General features: G+C 36.2%; 1 protein-coding gene across 1 annotated transcript in view; it reads right to left on the bottom strand.

Moving 5' to 3' along the window:
- Positions 1 to 254: 254 nt before the first annotated feature.
- The window catches only part of PPP1R2 (protein phosphatase 1 regulatory inhibitor subunit 2), a 44,333-nt gene continuing 20,696 nt past the window's right edge, over positions 255 to 23,891 (bottom strand). The window contains exons 2-6 of the mRNA XM_037137162.2: positions 20,239 to 20,346; positions 10,384 to 10,461; positions 9,533 to 9,627; positions 5,173 to 5,340; positions 255 to 2,858 (exon numbers count right to left, since the gene is read on the bottom strand). Of these exons, the coding sequence (XP_036993057.2) occupies positions 2,812 to 2,858; positions 5,173 to 5,340; positions 9,533 to 9,627; positions 10,384 to 10,461; positions 20,239 to 20,346 (496 nt within the window). The 3' untranslated portion in view covers positions 255 to 2,811. The remainder of the gene's footprint in view (positions 2,859 to 5,172; positions 5,341 to 9,532; positions 9,628 to 10,383; positions 10,462 to 20,238; positions 20,347 to 23,891) is intronic.

The following is a 23,891-nucleotide window of genomic DNA, read 5'->3' as shown; positions in this document are numbered from 1 at the left end:
CAGCCAGGGATGGCTGTAATTCTTCCAATGGTTGTGCAAGGCAATGAAGTGTGTGCAAGGCAATGAAGTGTGTCCACCTATGCCTCCATCTTCACTGGAAGACCTGTATCTTTTGCTATTATTTCTATCACAACTCAACAAACTATCCTATCACAATGTAGTTCAAGATCTTCTCCTGGTATCCAGAACACTAGGTCAATGGAACATAATCCTGAGATAGCTGTGTAGCAAAAAAGTAGAACCCACAGATAGGCAACTGTCACATCACCATATTTTATTACAATACGTTCAGTGTACCAATTTAAAGGGAAAAATGTAAACAAAATAAAAGTCTAGCAATAAATGGCACTTCACTTTAATCTTCAATTTATTCTTAACAATCTATTATTCCACTTTATTTTATTATTAGGTTTTAGAGAACATCATTACTGAATTTCAGACTAAAAAACAAATGAACAGAAATAGTGAGACCAAAAGAATTACACAGAGGAAGTGATAATGATTAAAAAGTTGAATGAAAAATTTACCTTGGCTAGAACTGAATATTGACAGGTAACTTTCTCCAAAGAAAAATGTATCTTGAATCATAAAGGCTTTTCAAATATAATCCAATACTGTGTTAATTAGGAACTCATGACTTGATGAAAAATTTTACTGAGTTACATTCAACTACCTAAAATCCTATTGGGCATGCTAGTTGCCATGACTTACTCCCCAGGGATAACTATCTATATTTCTTAAATGAGAAATGAGTTTTTCTGTGATTGAAGTTTTAGGAAGTTGTAGAAAACACCAAAAGAAGCAGCTTTTAAAGGGCTTACCTTTTCTTTACTGTATAGGAGATTTTTCTAAGAAGAGTGTGTAGTCAAAATGAGAAAACCAAAAACAGAGACCTGTGTGCATGAATGTATATACAAACATACATATAAGCATAAATCCCCCTAAATAGGCTTAAATAGGTAAGAAAACCTTAACATTCTAAATTTGAAAGGCAAAGATAAATAAACATTGCTTTGTGGTATTGATAGCTAACATGGTATAGTTAGAATACTATACCTGCAGTTTATAAGTGCTTTGATTGGATCCCATTTTTTAAAAAGTCATTCAAAATAATAAAACTATTATTTTAAAAGCAAAGATTTCCCCTACTTTTTATTTATTTTGACATACGGATATTTCCATAAACTTGTAAGTGGAAGATAAGCTGTTCAATACAAGCCATTTTATATATACAATATATAGAGATTATTTAGAAAGTCTGTTCATATAATGGATTCTTTGGGTACCAACAAAAAAATTAAGATACAAATAACTGACTAAAAATGAAATTATTCCTAAACCAAGATAAACAGGAACTGCATTTCATTTCTTTTTAGAAAAATATTTGTTTATTTATTTATTTATTTGAGAGAGGGGAAGGGAGGAAGAGAGGGAGGGAAACATCAATTGTTTGCCTCTCGTAAGTGCCCTGACCAGGGACTGAACCTGCAACCTAGGCATGTGCCCTGACTGGGAATGAGCCTGTAACCTTTTGTATTGTGGGACTATACCCCACCAATTGAGCCAAACTAGTCAGATCATGCACTTCATCTGAGGGGAAAAAAATCCTCAATCTTACTGTGTTAGAAGAATAAAGTATATCTGTCCTAGTACATACATTATCATATTCCCTTAAAGCAGGAATTAAAGTTTTTAAGTTAAAAACTGTTCAGGATTACTTCTAACTGTATATTTAGGAATTATCATCATATCACAGTTACACATAACTTTTTCATCATGGCAAAAAAACCTCTCGTTTTCTAAGGTTTATTTAAATCAAACAATAAACTAGTAATAGCAATTTAATTAGCACGCTGTAAATCAGAGCGGTGTAGAAATTCTGCAGTTGAATCATATTTTCTGTCTATAGAACTGCTATTAAATCTATTTTCTCCGTGTATTAGAAGAAAAAAATCATCATTGATAGTCAAAAATAAGATTTTCATTTCTGTAGCAAGAGTTCCTAACATCATAACAATCTTTATGACCCTTTATAAAAGTAAAGGAGTACTATATGCATATATGTAGAAAGGAGTAGGAAACAAAAGCAGGTGGTTAGGAGAGGAATGTAAAGGGAATGCTAAGGGTATATTAGAATTATATTTGTTAAAAAAACTGTTCTGAAGTCTGTCAATCAAATAAACAGAAAAAAAGAGCAGATGTTAATTCAAGTTTAACCTGATAATTTATTCGTGAATAAAACTAATTTTGGTGAGAAAAAGTTTAATCCTTTCCTTGTAAACATAAAAGAAATTCAAAAGTAATTTAAAGGTAGTAGGGCAGAAAATGCTAACTCTTACAATCCTTTTCAATTAAACAGGTAAACCAAATTTATGTGTGTTAAAAAACTTTTCAGACTATTTATCAGCCTATATAATCTGTTGTTCAATTGGATTTTGATTAAAAAATTTTTATAAGAGTTATCACATCTAGAAGTGAAGAAAATAAATTAGATCTCCTCCCCAAGATACTGTTAAACCTCTAAGCATAAAAAGCTATACAACATCTTATACAAATTAACCAGTGTTCTTACAAGTGACTTGCAGTTTTAGACTGATGGTATTATGCTGTATTTGTGGTGAAGTACTAGGCACAATTAAAGTATCGATTAAGCAGTTTCAGTCTAATCAGTCTCTAAAGTTATTTAATTCTTGGCAACATATAATAAGTGGTATGCATTTTGGTACTAAGTCATGAGTGTAGAGAACAAGAAGCAGTATTACATAGTAACAGGGTTTGTATCCCACAATTACAGTGTTGAACAAATCTCTTCTATGAACTCTGTGATTTGTTTTGCAGTTGGTCACCTGTAGCAGATCCTACAAAGATAAAAGAAAAAAAATCAGCATAATTTGTTTGTCGTGTATTGCCAACCTTGAAACTTCCCTGAGCTAAAGTTCCCTTCTACTGCCATTGATGGTAAACAAATATAAAGATCTAAAAAACAAATAAGGTGTATTTCATGCAGGCAAATTAGTCTGACATGAAAGAATCGGGCATGTCCCCCAAATATTCTGAAGAGTAGAACTGAAGTGTCTACGTGGTGACAGGAACAATAGGTTTCAGATAGAACATTTCTGTGAATAAATCACAGGTTGATAGCAGAATTTATTACAACTCAAATATCCAAAGCTAAAAAAAGATTTGCATTTACAGTATGAAAATTATTAAATATTTCCTCAGAGTCTAAACACACCACTTTTCTTTTTATAAAAACAAAACAGGTCAGGGAAGAGGAAAGACAGGAACAATGCTCAAAAAATAATGGGTTCCATAAAATTTGGAGATTTTAAAAGGTGGTAAGATTGTTTTTAAAAAACCATAAAGAGTAGAGAATATATAGGGCACTTTCTTCCCTGTGCCTTGTTATGTAGTCTTTTCTATCCTTGTGGACTTTACGAAGCTAAGTAGAATATACTCCTATGTAAGGAGTACTTCATCTTCACTGAAGAAAAATCACTGCACTGAGAACTAATGCAAATTTTAATTGTTATCTTTAAACAAAAACAATTTATGTACTATATGTGTGAAATCTAATGTCTTACAAGTAGAGATACAAAGAAGGCCAGAGTTTTTTTCAAAAGCTTTGGGTTAAAAACAGAAATCCCTTTAACCTATGGCACAGAGTTGCTGGTGCAAATTTCCAGTAGTGAATAAGGAAAGTATTTCCAGGGTTTGGCCAAAGTCATTTAAGATTTTTTAAATGTATTGATTTTTAGAGAGAGGAAGAGGGGTAAGAGAGGAAGATGGGAAAAATAGGGGGATAGAAAGGGAGAGGGGAGAGGGAGGGAGGGAGGGAGAGAGAGAGGAAGAGTAGAGAGAAACACTGATTTATTATTCCACTTATTTATGCATTCTTTGGCTGATTCTTGTATGTGCCCTGACCAGAGATGGAACCTGCAACCTGGGCATATTGTAATGAAGCTCTAACCAACTGAGCTACCCAGCCTAGAGACCTCAGAGTCACTGTGAACTGAAACTGAAAGTATGAATAGAATTTAATAAAAACTTACAACCAAAGAAACATTCATTTTTGAGTACATCAAAATAAATCACCAAGATATAGGTAAATGGGAAACAAAGACCAATTAGGAGATAGGTCAACTAAAAATGGATAATAAACTTTAAAAGAAAAGACATATAATAATTATTCAAAATAAAGTTTGTTCAAGTTAAACATAAGCTAAACAGACTATGATGTATAAAATAGAAATTAAGTGCTATATAAAACAAACTGTATGAAAGGGTAAAGCCTAATATGAAATATTAAAAATACTACAATCATTTATTATAATGAGTCATCAAGTTTATCACAGAATCACTCATATTTCATATAAGCTTACCAAGACAATAATATAATAAGTATTTACTTTTCTAAGAGCCATCAAAGGTACAACAAATAAAGTTACATCTCCACTGAGAAGCACCTTCATGGAATATCAAAATAACAATTTATTAAAAATAAATAAATAAAATCTATTTCCTATGATTGATACAGTTGATAAGCAGATTGAGACTTAAATAAAATAAAAATTACCCAAATAACCTGCTAATCCAACAGTCAAAAGAATCAACATTAGAAAGATATATTTTGCCCTGGGTGGTGTAGGTCAGTGGATTGAGCACAGGATGCGAATTAAAGAGTTGCCGGTTCGATTCCCGGTCAGGGTACGTGCCTGGGTTGCAGGCCAGGTCCCCAGTGGGGGCCATGTGAGAGCCAACCGCACATTGATGTTTCTCTCCCTCTCTTTCTCCCTCCCTTCTCCCTCTCTAAAAATAAATAAATAAAATCTTTTTAAAAAAAGGAAAAGAAAGATATATTTTACACCCAAAGGGACATTAAACAAATTTTTCCTATTAAAAACATGTTTCTTTAAAAAAGTTTAAACCTTAATTATAACAGAACAAACAAGATATAAAACAAAAATAGCTTAACATGAAGACAAACATCATTGCTTAAAATTAAATAAACCAAAATACACAGCAATATAATATAACATATGGTCTTGTATTAACTCTGGCCACAGGGGTCTAAATTTTAGAAACTTCTGGCATAACCGCATGCCAGCAAAAGTATATTATTTAGGCAAAAAGGATCACAGGAGTCTCAGGAATATTTCTGAAGCATCTAACCTTGATTTGATTCTTCCATATTCCTATTTTCTCCAGCTGCAGTCTCTGACATTTCTTCATCTTCCTCATCATCATGTAGGTCTTTTGAAATTAACTGCCTAGCTAATTTAATATTCAGTCCTTCATTGTAGTGAAGTTTCCTTTTCATTTCAAACTGGCGCTTTTTTTCTGTAAAATACATAAAAATAGGCTTAGACAGTCTTTAGTTCAAAAACTAGCCTGTGTTTGTTGGTAAATATTATGGGAACAGAGTTATGCTCATTTGCTTTTGTAATGTTTATGGTTGCTTTTGTGCTCAAAGGTAGAGTTGAGTAGTTGCAATACAGGCCATTAAGATGCACAAAACTGAAAATATTTACTTCTAGCCCTTAACATAGAAAGTTTGTCAACCTTTGTTTTAGATAGTTCAAGTACATCTTAACTGGATTATAGGAATAAAGCCATTAGTTTTTCCAGAAAGAGATAAATGGGAAAGAAAGCAAGGTATAATACTGTGTGTGTGTGTACTGATAGAGTAGAAACTGATAAATACTATGTACAAATATTATATATAAAGCCTACCTGCATACATACACACAAAAAGACTCCATAACTAACAGTATTTAATTCTGCATCAAGAATCTATGGGATAATTGTAATATTTTTCAAGTTTTCTCTTTTTATAATTAAGAAAAATTCTTGTAACTCATTTAGTAACTGCTATGATTTAAAATATGCTAGGTTAAAATATCTCATTCTCAGGTGTAATTTTAAGAAAAATGTGTTATAATAGTGAAGTAATTCTAGACTATTCTTTCATTTATATTCTTCACCACAAAAACATTAAACTAGCAACAGATAGATTTTAAAATTTCTTAGATTAGTAAATTAAAAAACAAAAAAGGGTTGGTATAAAATTGCCAACTATTTATTTTGTCAAACAAGGGAGCATTGAAAGTCATTCACCACAGTTTTATTATGGTACTCATAAAAATATCTTAATACCAAAAAGGTATAGAGAAGTAAAGTAAGAGTAGAAATCTCTCATAATAGAGCTATTCAAAGTATGTTCTCAATGTCCTCTAATTGCCAGTTTTTATCATTATGTATGCCTATGTTTTAAAACAGGTGTTTAAGTTCACACCACCACTCATCAATCACTTTTCAGGAAAGTTTTGAGATCAACATCCATTTCAGCATCCCATAAAGATCTTGCCAGGCATCTTTCTTCTCCTCTGCTTATAGATTACTTTTGTGATTTGTTTTACTCTTTCACGGTACAGTATTATAAAGAAGAGTGAAATTTAAAAGAAAAAAGGGAGCATTACGAAGGCCAAGTCTTCATGACTAAATTTGTAATTACGCCTTTAAAGTATTCAGGTCATGTACAAGGCAATATACACAAAACAAAAGCTTTTAATTGCCTCCAATACCAGATACATCTACTAAAAACATAACACTTTTTCTCATTACAAAGTAACACAATTTCGTGAGAGAAACAAAAATAAAAAATCACTCTTAGTTTCCTCACTCAGATATCACCATTAATATTTTATGACTCTACACTTTTTCCTAGAAATGTATTTTTTAATAAAAATCAGTAATATACTATTATATATGCTGGGTTTTTTTCCCCATTAGGATGACCATAAAATCCCAGTATATCCAGGGAAGACTTAGTTTATGCCTAGTGTCTGGTGGAACTGTAATAGTGATCTTTTCTTTCAACCTTAAAACGATGCAAAGTTTAAACAATAAAAGTATATAAAGACAGTAAAATTCTGCCATGTACCTAGCAGATTTATATAGTTTTTAAATGGTTACAAAGGTTATAATTTAACCCCCCATTCTTAGACAATAAAATATATAAAGATAGTAAAATTCTGTCACATATACAGCAAATGTATGTAATTTTTAAATGATTATAAAGATTAAACAATTATAATTTTATCCCATATTCTTAGTCAAAGACTCCTGTTTTCTTCCTTTATATTCTTAATGTTTTTATGATGTAATATATATACATGTTTGTGCATTTGTTCTACTATTTTCTTGATATTAACTACTGTTTTTTCAAACTGTGCCTCATGACTCTTTAGTGAGTCACACCCAGCATTAAGAAAAAATGAAATAAAACAGAATCAATACATATAACATATAGTAAAGGTGAATGCTCTTTTGAGAAATTTTTGTAATTTTATGTGTACATTTATATTAAGTGGCATCTGGTTAAACATGTTTTAAAAACATTAGAATAAACTGTGGGACACTGAATTACTAGATCAAAGAATATATTTTTTAATAAAATTTTTGGCTTATATATTGCTATACTGTATTCCAGAAAAGCCAAACATTTTCCATGCCCACTAACAGTATATGAGTAAAGTATTTTTCTACATTCACACCCAGGGAGATATGATTATTCTTTTTACTCTTTGTTGATCTGAAAGGATAGAAAGTACATAGTAAAAAATTTAACACTTTTACTATGTAGTTTCTTGTTCCTAGGAGTTGATACTACAGTATTTTTTGTGAATTATATTTATAGTCTTAATAAAATTACTTCCTTTTAATTCTAAGAGATATTAAACTTAGTTTTGTTTGTTATAGATATTGTCTAGTTTTTGGATACTCAAAATTGTATAATTTAAAAACACTGAATGTATTCATTTTATTTACAATCCTTGTATGGTAGAGCAACATAATGCAAAGAGTACAAGTTCATTCAGGTTTTAGGCCCAGGTATAATAATAATCTACAACACTAGACAAGTAAATTATCACTTTTATACTTTATTTTACCATTTCACAAAATAATGAAGAATATACAAATTATTTTAGGTTCTTAAAAGTTAATATTTACTGATAGCTTGTAATATGCCAAGAACCAATGCTGTTTTAAATTCTTTATCTAATTTAATACTTATCAATGACTCAAATATTATTATAGCTCCCCATTTGAAAATGAGGAAATGGAGAAATGCTCAGAGAAATTAAGCATATTAGGTAAGTGACATGCCTAGAATATAAACTTAGATCTGTCTGCTATAGCCAATATCTTAATTGTTATGCTATCAGTTTTTTTTCCTAAGAATTTCTGTCAATAAACAAGGATTTTTAGACATGTAATTTGTTTAAAAACAACAAACATCTATATATACACAGCAGTTACTACTAGGAAAAACCGAGCATGGGAAAATGTAACTAGTCAATGATTCCCCCTGCTGGCTACTTCACAGAAGTACAATTTGAGGAAAAACTCATTAATTAAAATTGTCAATATAGGTTAATAATTCCTTGTTCTGAGTAGATCATGTTTTTAGAGAATAATAAAGAAACAATGATCTAGAAACAATTTATATTTGAAACCTATTTCTAGGGCCTTTTGGGGTATACTTTGGAAAAATGTAAGTCAGGAAGTCACTGAGGGTAGAAGAGATAATAAAACTTGAAATTATACTATCTGTAAAATTTCTGTTATAAGACAATTAGGCTTGCATCATCATAATTTCATTGAATAAGCTATTTTCTAAAGATGAGAGGAAGGAATAGCAAATTATACCTTATCAGCTATATATGACAAAGATTCTGAATATTTTTATAGTCCCCGTATTTCAAAGCTTCAAGTTCCATACTACTCTGTTTTCTTTTTTTTTCTGTAAGGGTGTGCATGTTTTTCTTGCCTCTTTTTTTCCCCCTACACATAGGCTTATTATTTTCCTTTTAAAAATAGTTAAAACTAAACTGCATAATTTTTAATTCTTAATATTATATATTTACATGTTCAAAAAGTATAAAAAGCAACAAGGTAAAAAACACATCTTCTTTCTCTTCATACTTCATTACTTGCAAAAACAGAAACAATGAATTAAGTAGCAATGCCTTAACTGTATGTGCTATAATGGCTACAAGAGCTTTTTCTATACCTGTTGAGAGGCTATCTTTACCTCCTTTCCTATGACACTATTGTTTTTGTTGTTGTTGTTTGGTGGCAGCTAATAAAAATCTTCATACTATGTCTATCCTGGATCATTAACTTTCACCACTGTCTTAAAACAGGAAAAGCACAAGCAACTGGGAAATTAGCTTTTATTTCTACCCACTTTAAAAGCATTCAAACATTCAATGACTCTAATAGCATTAATTTAATAAATAATTACTGAGTACTCTAAAAGAACACCAATAATTACTTTAAAGATGGTAATATCATGGGGGGGTTGTTATATAATAAACACACATAAGTAGAATCTGAATTGTAAAATGTTGCTACCTAATCTCTCACTTTGCAAAAAGGAAATCCATTTCACAATCTCTCAAATACTGGATTTATTTCAGCAAAAACTATTAACATAATGCTAAAAGCATAAAGGGAAATAAACTACCTTGTTCTTCAGGTGAAAGGTCACCATCTTCATCTCCACTGCTTTCTTGTTCATGAACCTGATACTTTGGCTCCGAGCCTTCAGCAGCAGCTAATCTAAACAATCATTTACAAAGAAATCAACACTGTGATATTCTTTTACCAGCTGAGTGACCTCTTCAACTTTGAGTCTCATAAACACACCTAAAGATTAATATACTAGCTGATCTAATATACAATATGATGAGGAAAATTAAAAGCAAGAGTGTGGCATGGATGTAGAAACCAATAAACAAGAAGAGTGGAGAGTGACAAATCAATGGACAGCAAGGAAGTAGAGCTTTTCTTTAGGAATTCATGTATTTTTGCCTTTTTCACTTTCATCTTTAAAACTCAGTAGGCAGGATAGTTAAAAAAACAAAAAACCACAATCTAGACTCTGAATATCAGTACTAGACTCTGATATTCTAATCTTTCTGCCAACTGCATACCTTGATTTTAATCTAGAAACAAGACTATAAAAGTTATAAAAAATCCACATAAATTTAGCACAGTTTTTATTTACACTCATACGAGTAAATGCCTTTAACTCTGTCCATCTAAAAACAGCATAAGTGAGTCCTGGCTGGTGTAGCTCAGTGGATTAAGCATGGGCCTGCGAACCAAACAATCACGGTTCGATTCCCAGTCACGGCACACACCTGGGTTGCAGGCCAGTTCCCAGCAGGGGATGCACAAGAGGCAACCATACACTGATATTTCTCCCCCTCTCTCCTTCCCTTCCCCTCTAAAGATAAATAAATAAAATCTAAAACAAAACAAAACAAAAAACCCTAGCATAAGTGAAAATGCTTTACAGTCATCAGTACTTACTTCTTAGCTAACATTTCTGGGGTCAGGGCTTCAGTGGTTTCTGAATCACTGAATGCATCTTCATCATCACCTACCATACTAGGATGACAAGAAGATTATACTATAATCTTTCAAGCAGAAAAACAAGGTAACAAAATTCTACTGACTTACTTAAAATATCAACACATTTACAGCTCTGCTGTCATCTTTGAAATTTCATTTTAGTTACATACAATGAAAACACTTAAAAGTAAATTAGACTAAAAAACCACTACTGCAACCATAAAGATAAATGCCGAAAACTCAAATCATCTGGGGGGAAAAGACTTACTTCAATTATTGCATCCAGGTAGGGGGCAAATAATGCAAATCTCACCACCACCACCCCCAAAACCCCTCACTGCCTGGTTTTAAAATATGTATTGGCACATCAACCTGAAGATGAGAGAAGATGAGAGAAAGAATCTACGCAGACATAAGGTTAGGTAAAAGCACAAAATTGGACCCTAAAGACCTCATTCAGGAAGTTTAAAAACTATTTAGCTTTCTTCTTCTACCTTCTAATGAAAAATCTACTCCCCACTTAATTGCAAAAATGGGCATCTTTAATTCTTAAGCCACTACAAGGTATATAAATCAGAATTTAGCTATGTGTACAAAAACTGCTGGTTTATACCTTTTCTGGTTAATTAAGGAGGTGGGTTAAATATATGGTATAGTTTAGGTGATGCCCTTTTTTCCAAGGGAAGTTGAAATAAGCTCATTTATGTTACCAGATATAATTAAGCAGAGTAGGATAAAACAATCTATAAATCTGTAAAACTCTTCCACAGAAAATTCTAGGTTATAAAATTTACAGATGAAGTATGTTTGTGTATATGTGCACATGTCAAAGAATACATACTGTACACATACACACACACAATACATACAGGATGGGGGCAAAAGTAGATTTAAAGTTTTGAGGAGGTAAAACCATTTATTCTTGTTATTATTTATTGTACTATTTTCCATATGAACAGTACACCTACTTTTGCCCCACCTTGTATATACATAAAAGCAGTAACTTTTTATTATATTAGCCAGTTCTTCAGTAGTATAAACTGATCTTTCTATAAAAAGTATCTTTATTTTTAAATTATATTTTATTGATTATGCTATTACAGTTGTCCCACTTTTTTCTCCCGTTTACTCCCCTCTGCTTTGTACCGCCCCTCCTACCATCATTCCCCCAACTTAGTTCATATCCATGGGTTGTACGTGTAAGTTCTTTGGCTACCCCATTTCCCATACTATTCTTAATCTCCCTATCTATTTTGTACCTACCATTTATGCTTCTTATTCCCTGTACCTTTCCCTCTATTTTCCCCTCTTCCACTCCCCACTGATAACCCTCCATGTGGTCTCTATTTCTGTGAATCTATTCCTGTTCTGTTTGCTTCATTCATTTTTGTTTTCTTTTTAAGTTTGAATGTTCAGAGTTGTGAGTTTGCTGTCATTTTACTGTTCATAGTTTTTATCTTCTTTTTCTTAGATAAATCCCTTTAACATTTCATATAATAAGGGCTTGGTGATGATGAACTTTACCTTGACCATACCTGGCTGGAAAGCACTTTATCTGCCCTTCCACTCTAAATGAAAGCTTTGCTGGATACAGTAATCTTGGATGTAGGTCCTTGCCTTTTATGACTTCGAATACTACTTTCCAACCCCTTCTTGACTGTAAGGTTTATTTAGAGAAATCAGCTGACAGTCTTATGGGGTACTCCTTTGTAGGTAACTGCCTCCTTTTTCTTGCTGAAGATTCTCCTTCTCTTTAATCTTGGGTAATGTAATGATGATGTGCGCTGGTGTGTTCTTCCTTGGGTGCAAATTCTTTGGGACTCTCTGAGCTTCCTGGACATCCTGGAAGTCTATTTCCTTTGCCAGATTAGGGAAGTTCTCCTTCATTATGTTTTCAAATAAGTTTTCAATTTCTTGGTCTTCCTCTTCCCCTTCTGGTAACCCCTATGATTCTGATGTTGGAATATTTAGAGGTGTCCTGGAGGTTCCTAAGCCACTCCTCATTTTTCTGAATTTTTGTTTCTTCATTCTGATCTGATTGAATGTTTATTTCTTCCTTCTGCTCCACATTGTTGATTTGAGTCCTGGTTTCCTTCCTGTCACTGTTGCTTCCTCGTACATTTTCCTTTATTTCACTTTGCAAAGCCTTCATTTTTTTCATCTAATTTGTGACCATGCTCAACCACTTCTGTAAGCATTCTGATTACCAGTGTTTTGAACTATGCATCTGACAGGTTGGCTATCTCCTCATTACTTAGTTGTATTTTTTCTGGAGCTTTGATCTGTTCTTTTCATTTGGGCCATATTTTTTTGGTCTCTGCATGCCTGTTACGTTCTAAGGGGCAGAGCCTTAGGTATTTGCCAGGGCTGGGCAACCCATGTTGATGCTTTGTGGCACTGTATGTGGGGGAGGAGTCCAAGAGGTAACAATGTCATTTGCTTGGCTCTCGGTTGGTTTGCAGTCACCTCCTCTGCTACCCACAAGCAAATTGGGCCCTTCTGGTGCTGATTACCAGCTAGGTGGTTTTGTGTACACTCTAGGACCCTGTGGGTCTCTCCAATGAATTCTCCTGTGAGGCTGGGAGTTTCTCCCACCACTTCAACACCCACAGGTTTTATCAGGCAGAGGTTTTGTGGCTTTATTTCCCCACACTGGAATCCTGGGTTGCGTGGTCTGTGTCACTCCCCAGTTGTTCCTCCCAACATGCAAATGCAAGAATACCCACTCAGCTAGCCACCACCTTGCTGTGAGTCCTCTCTGTATTGACTGCTGGTCTCTGCCCCTCCTACCGGCCTGGATGAATGTTTCTTCTTTAACTCCTCGGTTGTAGGACTTCCAAGTTCGATTTTCCGGCATTTCTGGTTATTCTTTGTTTTAAAATTTGTTGTCCTTCTTTTGGTTGTGAGGAGCAAAGTGTATCTACCTATCTATGCCTCCATATTGGCCAGAAGTTCCAAAAGATTTAAAAAGCATCTCTAAAAAAATTTATTTTCAAAGCTGGTAAAACTGAGCACTGAATTAATAAAAGTGGTGCACATACTTCTGTATATACATAATGCCTCAATCATTTAGAGACCAAATAACTTTAGAGACTCTCAGAGGAAGAATATGGTAAAGAAAGCAAAAAGAGCAGCATTAAATATCTGTTTTCACTTATATTTTAAACATAAAGCCTAAAAATGACAACAGCTATTTTTTTGAATCATGTTTGATCTCAATTCTTTCAGGTTACCTCCAATCAACACAGAAAAGAGATATCTACTACTTTTATTTATTTTTATCTTTTTATTGCTCAGTTACAGTTTACTTTCAATATTATTTTATACTGGTTTCAGGTGCACAGCATAGTGATTAGACAATCGATCACATTTTGCACTTTACAAAGTGTTCCCCCTGAAATTTCCAATACCCACTTGATACCATATACATGGACTACAATCCCTATGCTGCACTTTATGTCCCTGTGAAAGAGGTACAGTAATTAAGTACAAATTGGTAGTTACAAAACAGTCTACTACTTTTGTTGTAAAAAAAGAAAGTCCTGACTTTGGCTTCTGGTATAATAAATGTTTAAGCTATGTTTTAAAGTACATATCTGTAAGAATATAAACTTTTTCCATAGTGGTTGTACCAGTCTGCAATCTCACCAACAGTGAACTAGGGTCCCTTTTTCCCCACAACCTCTCCAACATCTGTTGTTTGTTGCTTTGTTTATAATGGCCATTCTGACCAGTGTAAAGTGGTATCTCATTGTGGCTCTAATTTGCATCTCTCTGATAGCGATATTGAGCATCTTTTCATGTGTCTCTGGATCTTCTGTATGTCCTCCTTGGAGAAGTGTCTGTTCAAGTCCTCTGCCCATTTTTTAATTGGGTTGCTTGTCTTCTTAGAGTGGAGTCATGTATCATCGGCAAATAAGTCTTCCCAAACAGTTGGTTCTCTTTTTATCTTAATACTGACTGTTTTCTTTAGCTGTGCAGAAGCTTTTTATTTTGAAGAGATCCCATTTGTTTATTCTTTCCTTTATGTCCCTTGCTCTAGGGGACATATCAGTGGAAAGTGGGGAGCACTGGGGGGGGGGGGGGTGGGCCGGGATGGGAGTATAAGACAGAAAACTGTACTTGAACAATAATTAAATAAATTTTAAAAAAGAATATAAACTTTTTATAAATATACATTGATTTCTTCCCTTCAGTTTAGTAGTATTGGAGTTTGAATATCTGTACTTCTGCCCTGGCTGGTGTGGCTCAGTGAATTGAGTATTGGCCTGCAGACCAAAAGGTCGCTGGTTCGATCTTCAGTCAGGGCACATGCTTGTGTTGTGGACCAGGTCCCCAGTAGGGGTTGTGCGAGAGGCAACTACACACTGATGTTTCTCTCCTTCTCTTCCTCCCTCCCTTCCCCGATCTCTACAAATAAATAAACAAAAATTAAAAAAAAATCTGTACTTATTTCATTGTTTCTTTCTATCCCTGCCACAATCTTCATTATTATTCTTGTTTTTACTGTTTCTGCTATTATCACAACTTATCTTCTTCCAAACCTTTCACTCATTGATTTAAAAGAGAATTTTTAAACTTTTTTTTAACAGTAACTTCTGGATTTATGATGTTTTACTTCAAATTATTTCAGTCTGAAAATCTTTATTTTTCCAATATAAGTTAAGGCCTAACCTGAATTAAGTGTTTCTACTTTTAAAAAAATTGTATTTATTGATTATGCTATTACAATGTCCTAATTTTCTGCTCTTATTCCCCCTCCATCCAGTGCCGCCTTATTCCCTCAGTTAGTCCCCACAACATTGTTCATGTCCATGGGTCATGTGTATACGTTCTTTGGCTACTCTACTTCATATTCCCAAGGCTATTCTGTAGCTACCTATTTGCACTTCTTAATATCCTCACCTCTTCACCCATTCTCCCCTTCCATCTGGCAACTATGTGGTAACTAACTTCTTTTCTCTTACCGCTTTTAAACCTCTCTCTTTTTAAAGTTTTTATTTTATTTATTTTTAGACAGATAGGGAGAGAGGAAGAGAGGGAGAGAAACAACAGTGTGGTTACCTCTAATGTGCCCCCAACTGGGGACACGGCCTGCAACCCAGGTATGTGCCGATTGGGAATTTAACCAGCAAGCCTTTGGTTTGTAGGTCAGCGCTCAAACCACTGAGTCACACCAGCCAAGGTGCATCTCCATCTTTAACAGCTGGCCTTTTAATTATGATGTGTCTTAGAGTGGGTCTCTTTGCATCCATGATAATTGGGACTCTCTGTGCTTCCTGGAATTAGTTGCATGTCTATTTCCTTCACCAAATTAGGGAAGTTTTCTTTCACTATTTTTTCAGATAGATTTCCAATTTCTTGCTTTTTCTGTTATCCTCCTGGCACCACTATGATGAGAATGTAGGACCTCCTTAAGTTGTCCCAGAGGCTGTTCATACTTTCCTTATTTTTTTCGATTCTTTTTTCTTCTCATTGTTTTGTGTGGCTCTTTTTTTGCTTATGTTCCAAATCTTTGATTTGATTCTTAGCTTCATCCAATCTACTGTTGTTTCCCTGAAAATTGTTCTTTATTTAAACTACTCTATCCTTTGTTTTTGTTTTTTATTTATTTATTTATTTATTTTTAAATTTTTTTTATTGATTATGCTGTTACAGTTGTTCTATTCCCCCCTTCATTCCCCTCCACCCTACCCCCCCATCCCCACCATTACCCCACCTTTAGTTTATGACCATGTGTCTCAAGTCTTTTAGATTCTATATTTCCCATGCTATTCTTGCCACCCCATCTATTTTCTATCTATTGTCTATGCTACTTATTTTCTGTACCTTCTCCCCCCTTCTCCTCCTCCCACTCCCCTGTTGCTAACCCTCCTTGAGACCTTCATTTCTATGTTTCCACTCCTGATCTAGCTGTCCTTTTAGTTTGCTTTCGTTTTAGGTGTGGTTGTTAATAACTGTAAATTTGTTGTCCTTTCACTGTTCATGTTTCTTTAACTTCTTTTTCTTAGATAAGTCCCTTTAACATTTCATATAATAAGGGTTTGGTGATGATGAACTCCTTGAATTTGATCTTATCTGAGAAGCACCTTATCTGTCCTTCCATTCTAAATGAAAGTTTTGCTGGATAGAGCAATCTTGGTTGTAGGTCTTTGGATTTCATGACATGGAATACCTCTTTCCAGCCCCTTCTTGCCTGTAAGGTCTCTTTTGAGAAATCTGCTGACAGTCTGATGGGGACTCCTTTGTAGGTGATTGTCCCCTTAGCTCTTGCTGCTTCTAGGATTCTCTCCTTCATTTTAATTTTGGCTAATGTAATTATGATGTGCCTTGGTGTGTTCCTTCTTGGGTCCAACTTCTTTGGTACTCTCTGAGCTTCCTGGATTTCCTGGAAGTCGATTTCCTTTGCCAGGTTGGGGAAATTCTCCTTTATGATTTGTTCAGATAAGTTTTCCACTGGTGGCTGTGCCTTTCCCCCTTCTGGTACCCCTATAATTCGGATGTTGGAGTGTTTAAAGATGTCCTGGAGGTTCCTAAGGCTCTCCTCATTTCTTTGAATTCTTGCTTCTTGACTCTTTTCTGTTTGGCCATTATTTGCTTTCTTCTGGTCCACTCCATTGATTTGAGTCCCAGTTTCCTTTTCATTGCTATTGGTGTCCTGTGCAATTCCATTCATTTCAATGAGTTTCGCCTTCATATATTTGTCTAATTTGTCGGTATAATCAACCAGTTCTGTGAGGATCCTGATGACCAGTGTTTTAAACTGTGCATCTGAGAGTGTTGCTATTTCTTCATCGCTTAGATCTATGGGCTCTGGGGCTTTGAGAACTTGCGACATTTTTGGTCTGTTCTGGCCCTTTAAGTGTGAGAAGTGGCGCCTTGGACTCCCAGGTCGCCGGGTTGTAACGCTGTATGTGGGGGCATGGTCAGAGCGGGGAAATGGCAGCGCCCTCTACTGCCGCTTGCCGCAGGGACCGCCGGGCCCGGTCCAATCGCCCACTCCCTCGCCTGTCCGCTCCCACACAAATGGGTGACCACAGTCAACACGCAGCACCGCTTCCCCGCTGTCTCCTCTGTCGTCGCTCGCCTGGTGGCTCGCTCAGTTGCTCACTAGGTCCAACCCTGCGCCTGGATTCCGTGCGTCTGGATTCCGCGCCTGAGTCCGTCTGACCGAGTCCTCCTGTGCAACCCCTCACCAGCCGCTGGTTTCGCCCCTTACCGGTCAGGCTGAAGAATTTGTTGTTAACGGACTTCTGAAAAGTTCAATTTTCAGTGTTCTGGCTGTGTTTTCTGTTGCTAATATTTAATTGTCTCTAAACTTGGTTGTGTGAGAAGGCACGGCACATCCACCTATGCCTCCATCTTGGCGGAAGTCCTATCCTTTGTTTTTAGCTGGGTCTTTTTTTATGCTGCTAAGGTCCTCACTAAGTTCCTTGAGCATCCTTATAAACAGTATTTTGAACTCTGCATCTGATAGACTGCTTATTTCCATTTTGTTTAGTCCTTTTTCTGGATTTTTGATCTCTTCTTTTATTAGGGCCATGCTTCTTTGCCTCCTCATTTTGGTAGCCTGTGTTTGTTTCTGTATATTAGGTAGAGTTGCTCTGACTCTGTGTTTTGATGGTAAGGTATAATGTAGTAGGTGTCCTATAGTGTCCAGTGGCACAGACCCCATCACCCAAGCTGAGTACTTGAGGTGCATCCTTCACGTGGGCTGAGTATACCCTCCTTTTGTAGCTGGAGCCTTGGTTGCTGTTAGCAAATTAGTGGGAGGGATCTACCCATGCCAGTCAGATGCAAGGACTGGCTATGGCCACTGACCACCAACTTCTGCCCTCTGTGGATTATCAGCTGTGCAGGGGCAGGGTAGTGGTGCTCCGATGTGGTCTACAGCTGTCCACTAGGTGCGCTAGCCCTGGGCTTTCCCAGGAGGTACAGGTCAAGGTCAGCCACCACCTGTGTTTTGTCCAGGGTACCCTGCCTGAGCTGTAAAGCAATCTGAGATGGCTGCTATTTGTGTTAGGCTTGGAGATTTCCAGGCGCAGCCAAGCTGTGAATATAATCTGAGTGCTGCTAGGGCTCATTGAAGCCAGCTGTTGGCTGTCTGATAGGATTTAGGAGCCAAGACCAGCCATTCTTATGGAAAAGCAGCCTGCGTGGGCCTGTAAGTTGGGTGGAACAGAGTTTCTGGGAATCTCCAAAATGGGTCAAACATTGTTAGCTAGGTTGATGGAGTCTCATATATGACACCAGCTTGCCAGCTCTGTGGGGAGGGTTTAGCAAAAAGACAATGGCCTCTGCTCACCTTGATGCCAGACACTTCAGTTTCTCCCTATATACCACTGGTGCTTTTCAAGGTGTTACCACAGTGCAGGAGGTCACAGGGAGTGAGTCCGAGTAGGTGAGCCCATGTGTGGATTAAGAGCAACTGTTTGGGGCTCTGGCAGTTTCTTCTACTGACTCTATCACCACTGGATTTTGCAGCCAAAAGTTGTGGGTACTTATCTTCCTGACACTGGATTCCTGTGCTAGGGGGCCTGGTGTTAGGCTGGGACTCCTTGCTCCTGAGATGTCCCTCCTGAATTTTTATCCACATGGGTGTGAGACCAACTCATTTTATGTTTGCACCCCTTTTACCAGTCTGGATGGATGTGGTTTCTTTAATTCCATAGTTGTCAGACTTCCACTGAACTCGATTTATGACATTCCAGAGTAATGGCTGTTCTACATTTTAGTTGTAATTTTGATGTGGTTGTGTGAAGAGGCGAGCCCACATTGCCATCTTGACCAGAAGTCTTCTGTCTTCTGACCCTGGGGTCTGGCAAAGAGATGGGTAGAGTGGACCAGAGATGCTTGAGGAAAGACTGGGGACAACACTTTGGGGAGAGAACTGAGAGATTAGCCTCTGGGATCCTGGTACCAAGTCATCCCCTATACTGCAGCAGCCATCTTGCACAGGCAGACCAGTATTTCTCCATATTTAGAATGCCATTATCTCAAAATGCTTATTGATATTTTTGTCTTTATACTAATCACTGCTAGTAAAATAATCACTGTTATTTTAAATTTTTAAAAATTCTGCAAAACTTAAAACTGAACAATCACAATGTAATTATCTAAAACTACAATATTATGTAATTCAAAAATAAGGCCATCAAAAAATAATAATAACCACTTGTATTTGAATGGGTTAAAAATATAGTTACCATCTGTGAAGTTATTTTTTTACAGAGAGACTGAGTAAGCCTCTGGTACCTATTTCAGAAATAAGCCCAATCCTCATTTTCCTTTTTATAAACACAGGGTCCAGCACGAGAAAATGCCCGTATTTTATTACATGAAAATATTTTGTTACAAAATCAGAAGCATTAAATTTTATAACATAATAATATCACACTCAAGCACACTATATGACATTTTAGGTGAAATATTCAAATTGCTGTCTATCTCATGTGAGACATTCATGTACCCTACCAACTACACTCAATGGCATTACTTCTTCCGGACCCTGCAGATTATTTTAAGGAAGACAAAAATCACTGGCCCGTGAGCATCACTGACAGCCAGACATAACTAGGGTACAACAAATAAACACTCACTACTAAAATTATAATGTGCAAAATATATCCCAAAATTTTAAAGTTACATATTAGTTATGTTATTACACGAAAATATGCACTGGGGTTATTAATTAGTGCTCAAGTAACAAGTACGAAAACAAACACAAATTCAAATCAGCTGTTATCCAGAAGTTCCTATCAAATGAAAAATGTAAACAAGTAAAAAAACTGAATAATGTCTATAAAACATTACCTATGGTATGGAGTGCTTGGTTCATCTATTTTCATTAAACCATAGTCTTTGTCTGCAGGATGGTATGTTGCCAGGATATTCATTTCATCCCACTTCTGAGATTTTTTACTAAAAAAGAAAATAATTTTTCCTCAATGCAATAAAAGATAAAAAATGTGCACATCTAAAATTCACAAACATCTAAATCCAAGACTGAGTTACTAGTTGACTGCTACCTTCTATTTTTCCAGCTACTTTATTAGAACAGAAAGTGGTAAGAAAAAAGCTGTTAAGAAATTAAAATAAAATCTCAGTATTTTATAATATACTTGTAGTATTTTATAATACTTAAATATTATAGAATACTTAAACACATATTATTACTTTTAATAACTTAACCATTAACATGTTAATAAACACATATTAAAACATATTTATATATTGTTTGATCTCCATAGTTAAGGATTTTGACCTACTATTAGTAACAGTTTAATTAAAAAACATAACAAAAATATTTCTTTGGCCCAATATTTTCAGAGATATCCATGACAATCAAAAGAATCAGAATATAAAACTATGAAAAAAACCTCATTAAATTCATATACCACTAAATAAAGACTTAGGTTACAAAACAATAAAATTATAGCTTAGTTTTTTTTTTAATCTATAAAAATAAGGTTTTGGTAAGAAATGGTGTATACATCAGTTCCCCCTTATCTGTGGGAGATACATTAAGATGCCTGAAATCACTGATAATACCGAACCCTATATATACTATATGTGTCCCTATACACACATGCTTACAATCAAGTTTAATTTATACATTAAAAAATAGCAAAATTTTACTATGATAAAAGTTTTATGAATGTGGTCTTTCTAAAAATATTTTACTCATTACCTTTCTTGTGATGATGTAAGATGATATAATGCTTATGTGAAGTGAGAGACGAAGTGAGGTGAACAATGTAGGCTTTGTGAGACCTTAGCATTAGGCTACTACTATAGGGGTTCCTTGAACAAAAGTGCCGTGATACCTCAACAGTTAATATGATAACCAAATGGCTACAAAATGACTAATCTGCAGGTACCCTATGGATACCAGGTACAGTATGGATACACTGGACCAAGGGATGATATTCATATTAAGATTTCATCATGCTACTCAGAATGGCATACAATTTAAAACTTATAAATTATTTCTGGAATTCTCCATTTACTACTTTTGTTTTCTTTAGAAATTTTAATTTTTCAATTACAATGTTTTCATTCAATATTACTTTGTATTAGTTTCAGGTGTGTAGCATAGCAATTAAACAATTATATACTTTAGAAAGATTTTTGCCCAATATTTCTAGTACCTGCCTGGTACCATACATAGCAATTATTTATTGACTATATCCCCTATGCTGTACTCTACATATCCCTTCAGTTTTTCAGCCAGTACCCTAAACATCCCTCTTCTGTGCCAACCATCAGTCTGTTTTGTGTATCCAAGTCTGCTTCTAGTTTGTTTATTTGCACTTGGGTTGCTTCTATATCTAGGCTACTGTAAGTAACAGTAATAAACATAGACGTGCATATATTCTTTCAAATCAGCATTTTGAGTTCCTCTAGATATATACCCAGAAGTAGAATTGCTAAGTCACAAGGCAGTTCTGTTTTGTTTTGTTTTGTTTTGTTTTTGAGGACCCTCCATACTGTTTTCCATAGTGGCTACACCAATCTGAATTCCCAACCGAATGCACAAGGGTTCTCTTTTCACCACATCATCACCAACACTTGTTATTTGCTGATTTACTGATGATAGCCATTCTGATAGGTGTGAGGTGGTAGCTCACTGTAGTTTTAATTACAGATTAGTGACATTAAGCATCTTTTCATATATCTTTCAGCAACTGTATGTCTCTTTGGAGAAATGTCTATTCAGTCCTCCGCTCATTTTTTAATTGGATTGGCTTTTATTGTTACATTGGTTCCTTACAATTTGGGATATTAACCCTTTATCAGAGAGGAAGGATGGTGGGAGTAGAGTCCACTTCCCCTGCATGCAGCTTGCACACCTGATCTTCTGAGGAACAGAGTGAACAGCCAATGGTATCTCAGCATACATGAAGGTTGCAGGCCAAAATTATAGAAGACATTGAAACGTCAGATGGTAAGAAGATTGCTTTGGGAAAATTAAGGTCCCTGGCACCAGTGTGAGGGTCAGGGTGGCTGCTGCTAGGCCTGTCACAGGATTGTTAGAAGACAGCCAGATCAATGGCTCCCTCCCCTGCCAAACAGGGACGTTTGAGCAGCACCAGGATTGACCTGAATGCTTGAAGTCACTGTGGGGGGAATAAAGAAATAAACAAATGCACAGGGGAGAAGTGCTCCCTCTTGGACTGTGGATGCTGGTGGGGTCATTACAGAGAAATTGGGGAGCCAGTGGCACATGGAAAAGGAAGAAGAGTTGGGCCGTGATGGACCCCGACCTGGACAGTTTCCAGTCTTGTTGGAAAGTTGGGCTATGTGAGAGGCCAGGAGCTTGTTTGGAGCAGCAGGCTTGAACAGGGCAATTGAAAAAAAAAAGGGGGGGGGGCTCTTGGTGGCTATTCAGAGAATTCTCCATAACCAGCTGCCTGTAACTCCCTGGGCTGTGACCTGGCAGCCTCTGCAGCCTTGGCCATGGGACTGCCCCTGCTGCCAGGACTGTGGCCACAGCAGGAAGGGTGCCTGCTCGCACCCAAGACCCCAGCCATACATGACCAACCCACCGCCACCACAGCAGCCTAAGCCCCCCACCCCAGCAGCAGCAGAGGAGGCCATGCACAGGCCCACCGCATCACTGCAGGGCCAGACTGGCTCAGTAAGAGGAAAGCGAAGGTCCCCCCTCCCCTGTCCCCACAGAGCAGAGCAGCAGGACTCAGGGAGTCAGCAGTCCCCAGAAAGATTTAACTCAGTGGGGGAGCTGAACTACCCTGAGGACACTTTGAGAGTTCCTAGGACCTAGGACAGCGAAGAGAGAGAAGGTGGCATGTGAGTTGCCCCTAACTGGTGCACCTCAAGGACAGCACAATTGGTGGACTGAAGGTGTAGGCCTGGCGCAGAAGGGGAGTGGGGACCCAGCAGTGAACTGAGGAACTGGGCTGGAGGCTGGGCAACTGTGAAGAGCAAGGCCCAGATCCAGCTCCCATCAGCACAAAACCACAGGAAGGGAGAAAAGCAAAGTAAACCAGCCAGGAAGACAGCAGAACTGGCTTGGCCGTTTTAAAGGAGGCTTTTATTTTCTTTCTCCCCCCCCCCCAAGTGAGACAATCAGACATGGAGCTGTGAAAGGACCAAAGTCAGACCCAAAAAGGGGTAGTCCCAACCAATGACAAACTGAGACAAATTTCACTTTGCTATTCCAGAGAACTTGCAAGTTATTATTTGTTTTATTATTTCATTATTTTTACTTCTTTCATTTTATTAGTATTTTTTCATTGCTTTTCTTTCTGTTTAGTTTTCTTTGGTTTAATTGCATTGTTAGACTGGTTTTCCTTGTTCTCTCTTTCTCAGTTTATTTTTAATTTTCCTTTTTTCATTTCACCTGTGTTCCGATAGCATACTTCTCTGGGTCATGTCCTTCCTATTCTTGTTATTCAGATCACACAGACTGTGTCATATGATTTTTGTTCCATACAGTTGTAAAT

Source organism: Artibeus jamaicensis, unplaced genomic scaffold (assembly GCF_021234435.1).
Source record: "Artibeus jamaicensis isolate MK-2021 breed Jamaican fruit bat unplaced genomic scaffold, CSHL_Jam_final contig_793, whole genome shotgun sequence".
Classification (NCBI taxonomy): domain Eukaryota; kingdom Metazoa; phylum Chordata; class Mammalia; order Chiroptera; family Phyllostomidae; genus Artibeus; species Artibeus jamaicensis.
This window is presented reverse-complemented; position numbering and strand designations above follow the sequence as displayed.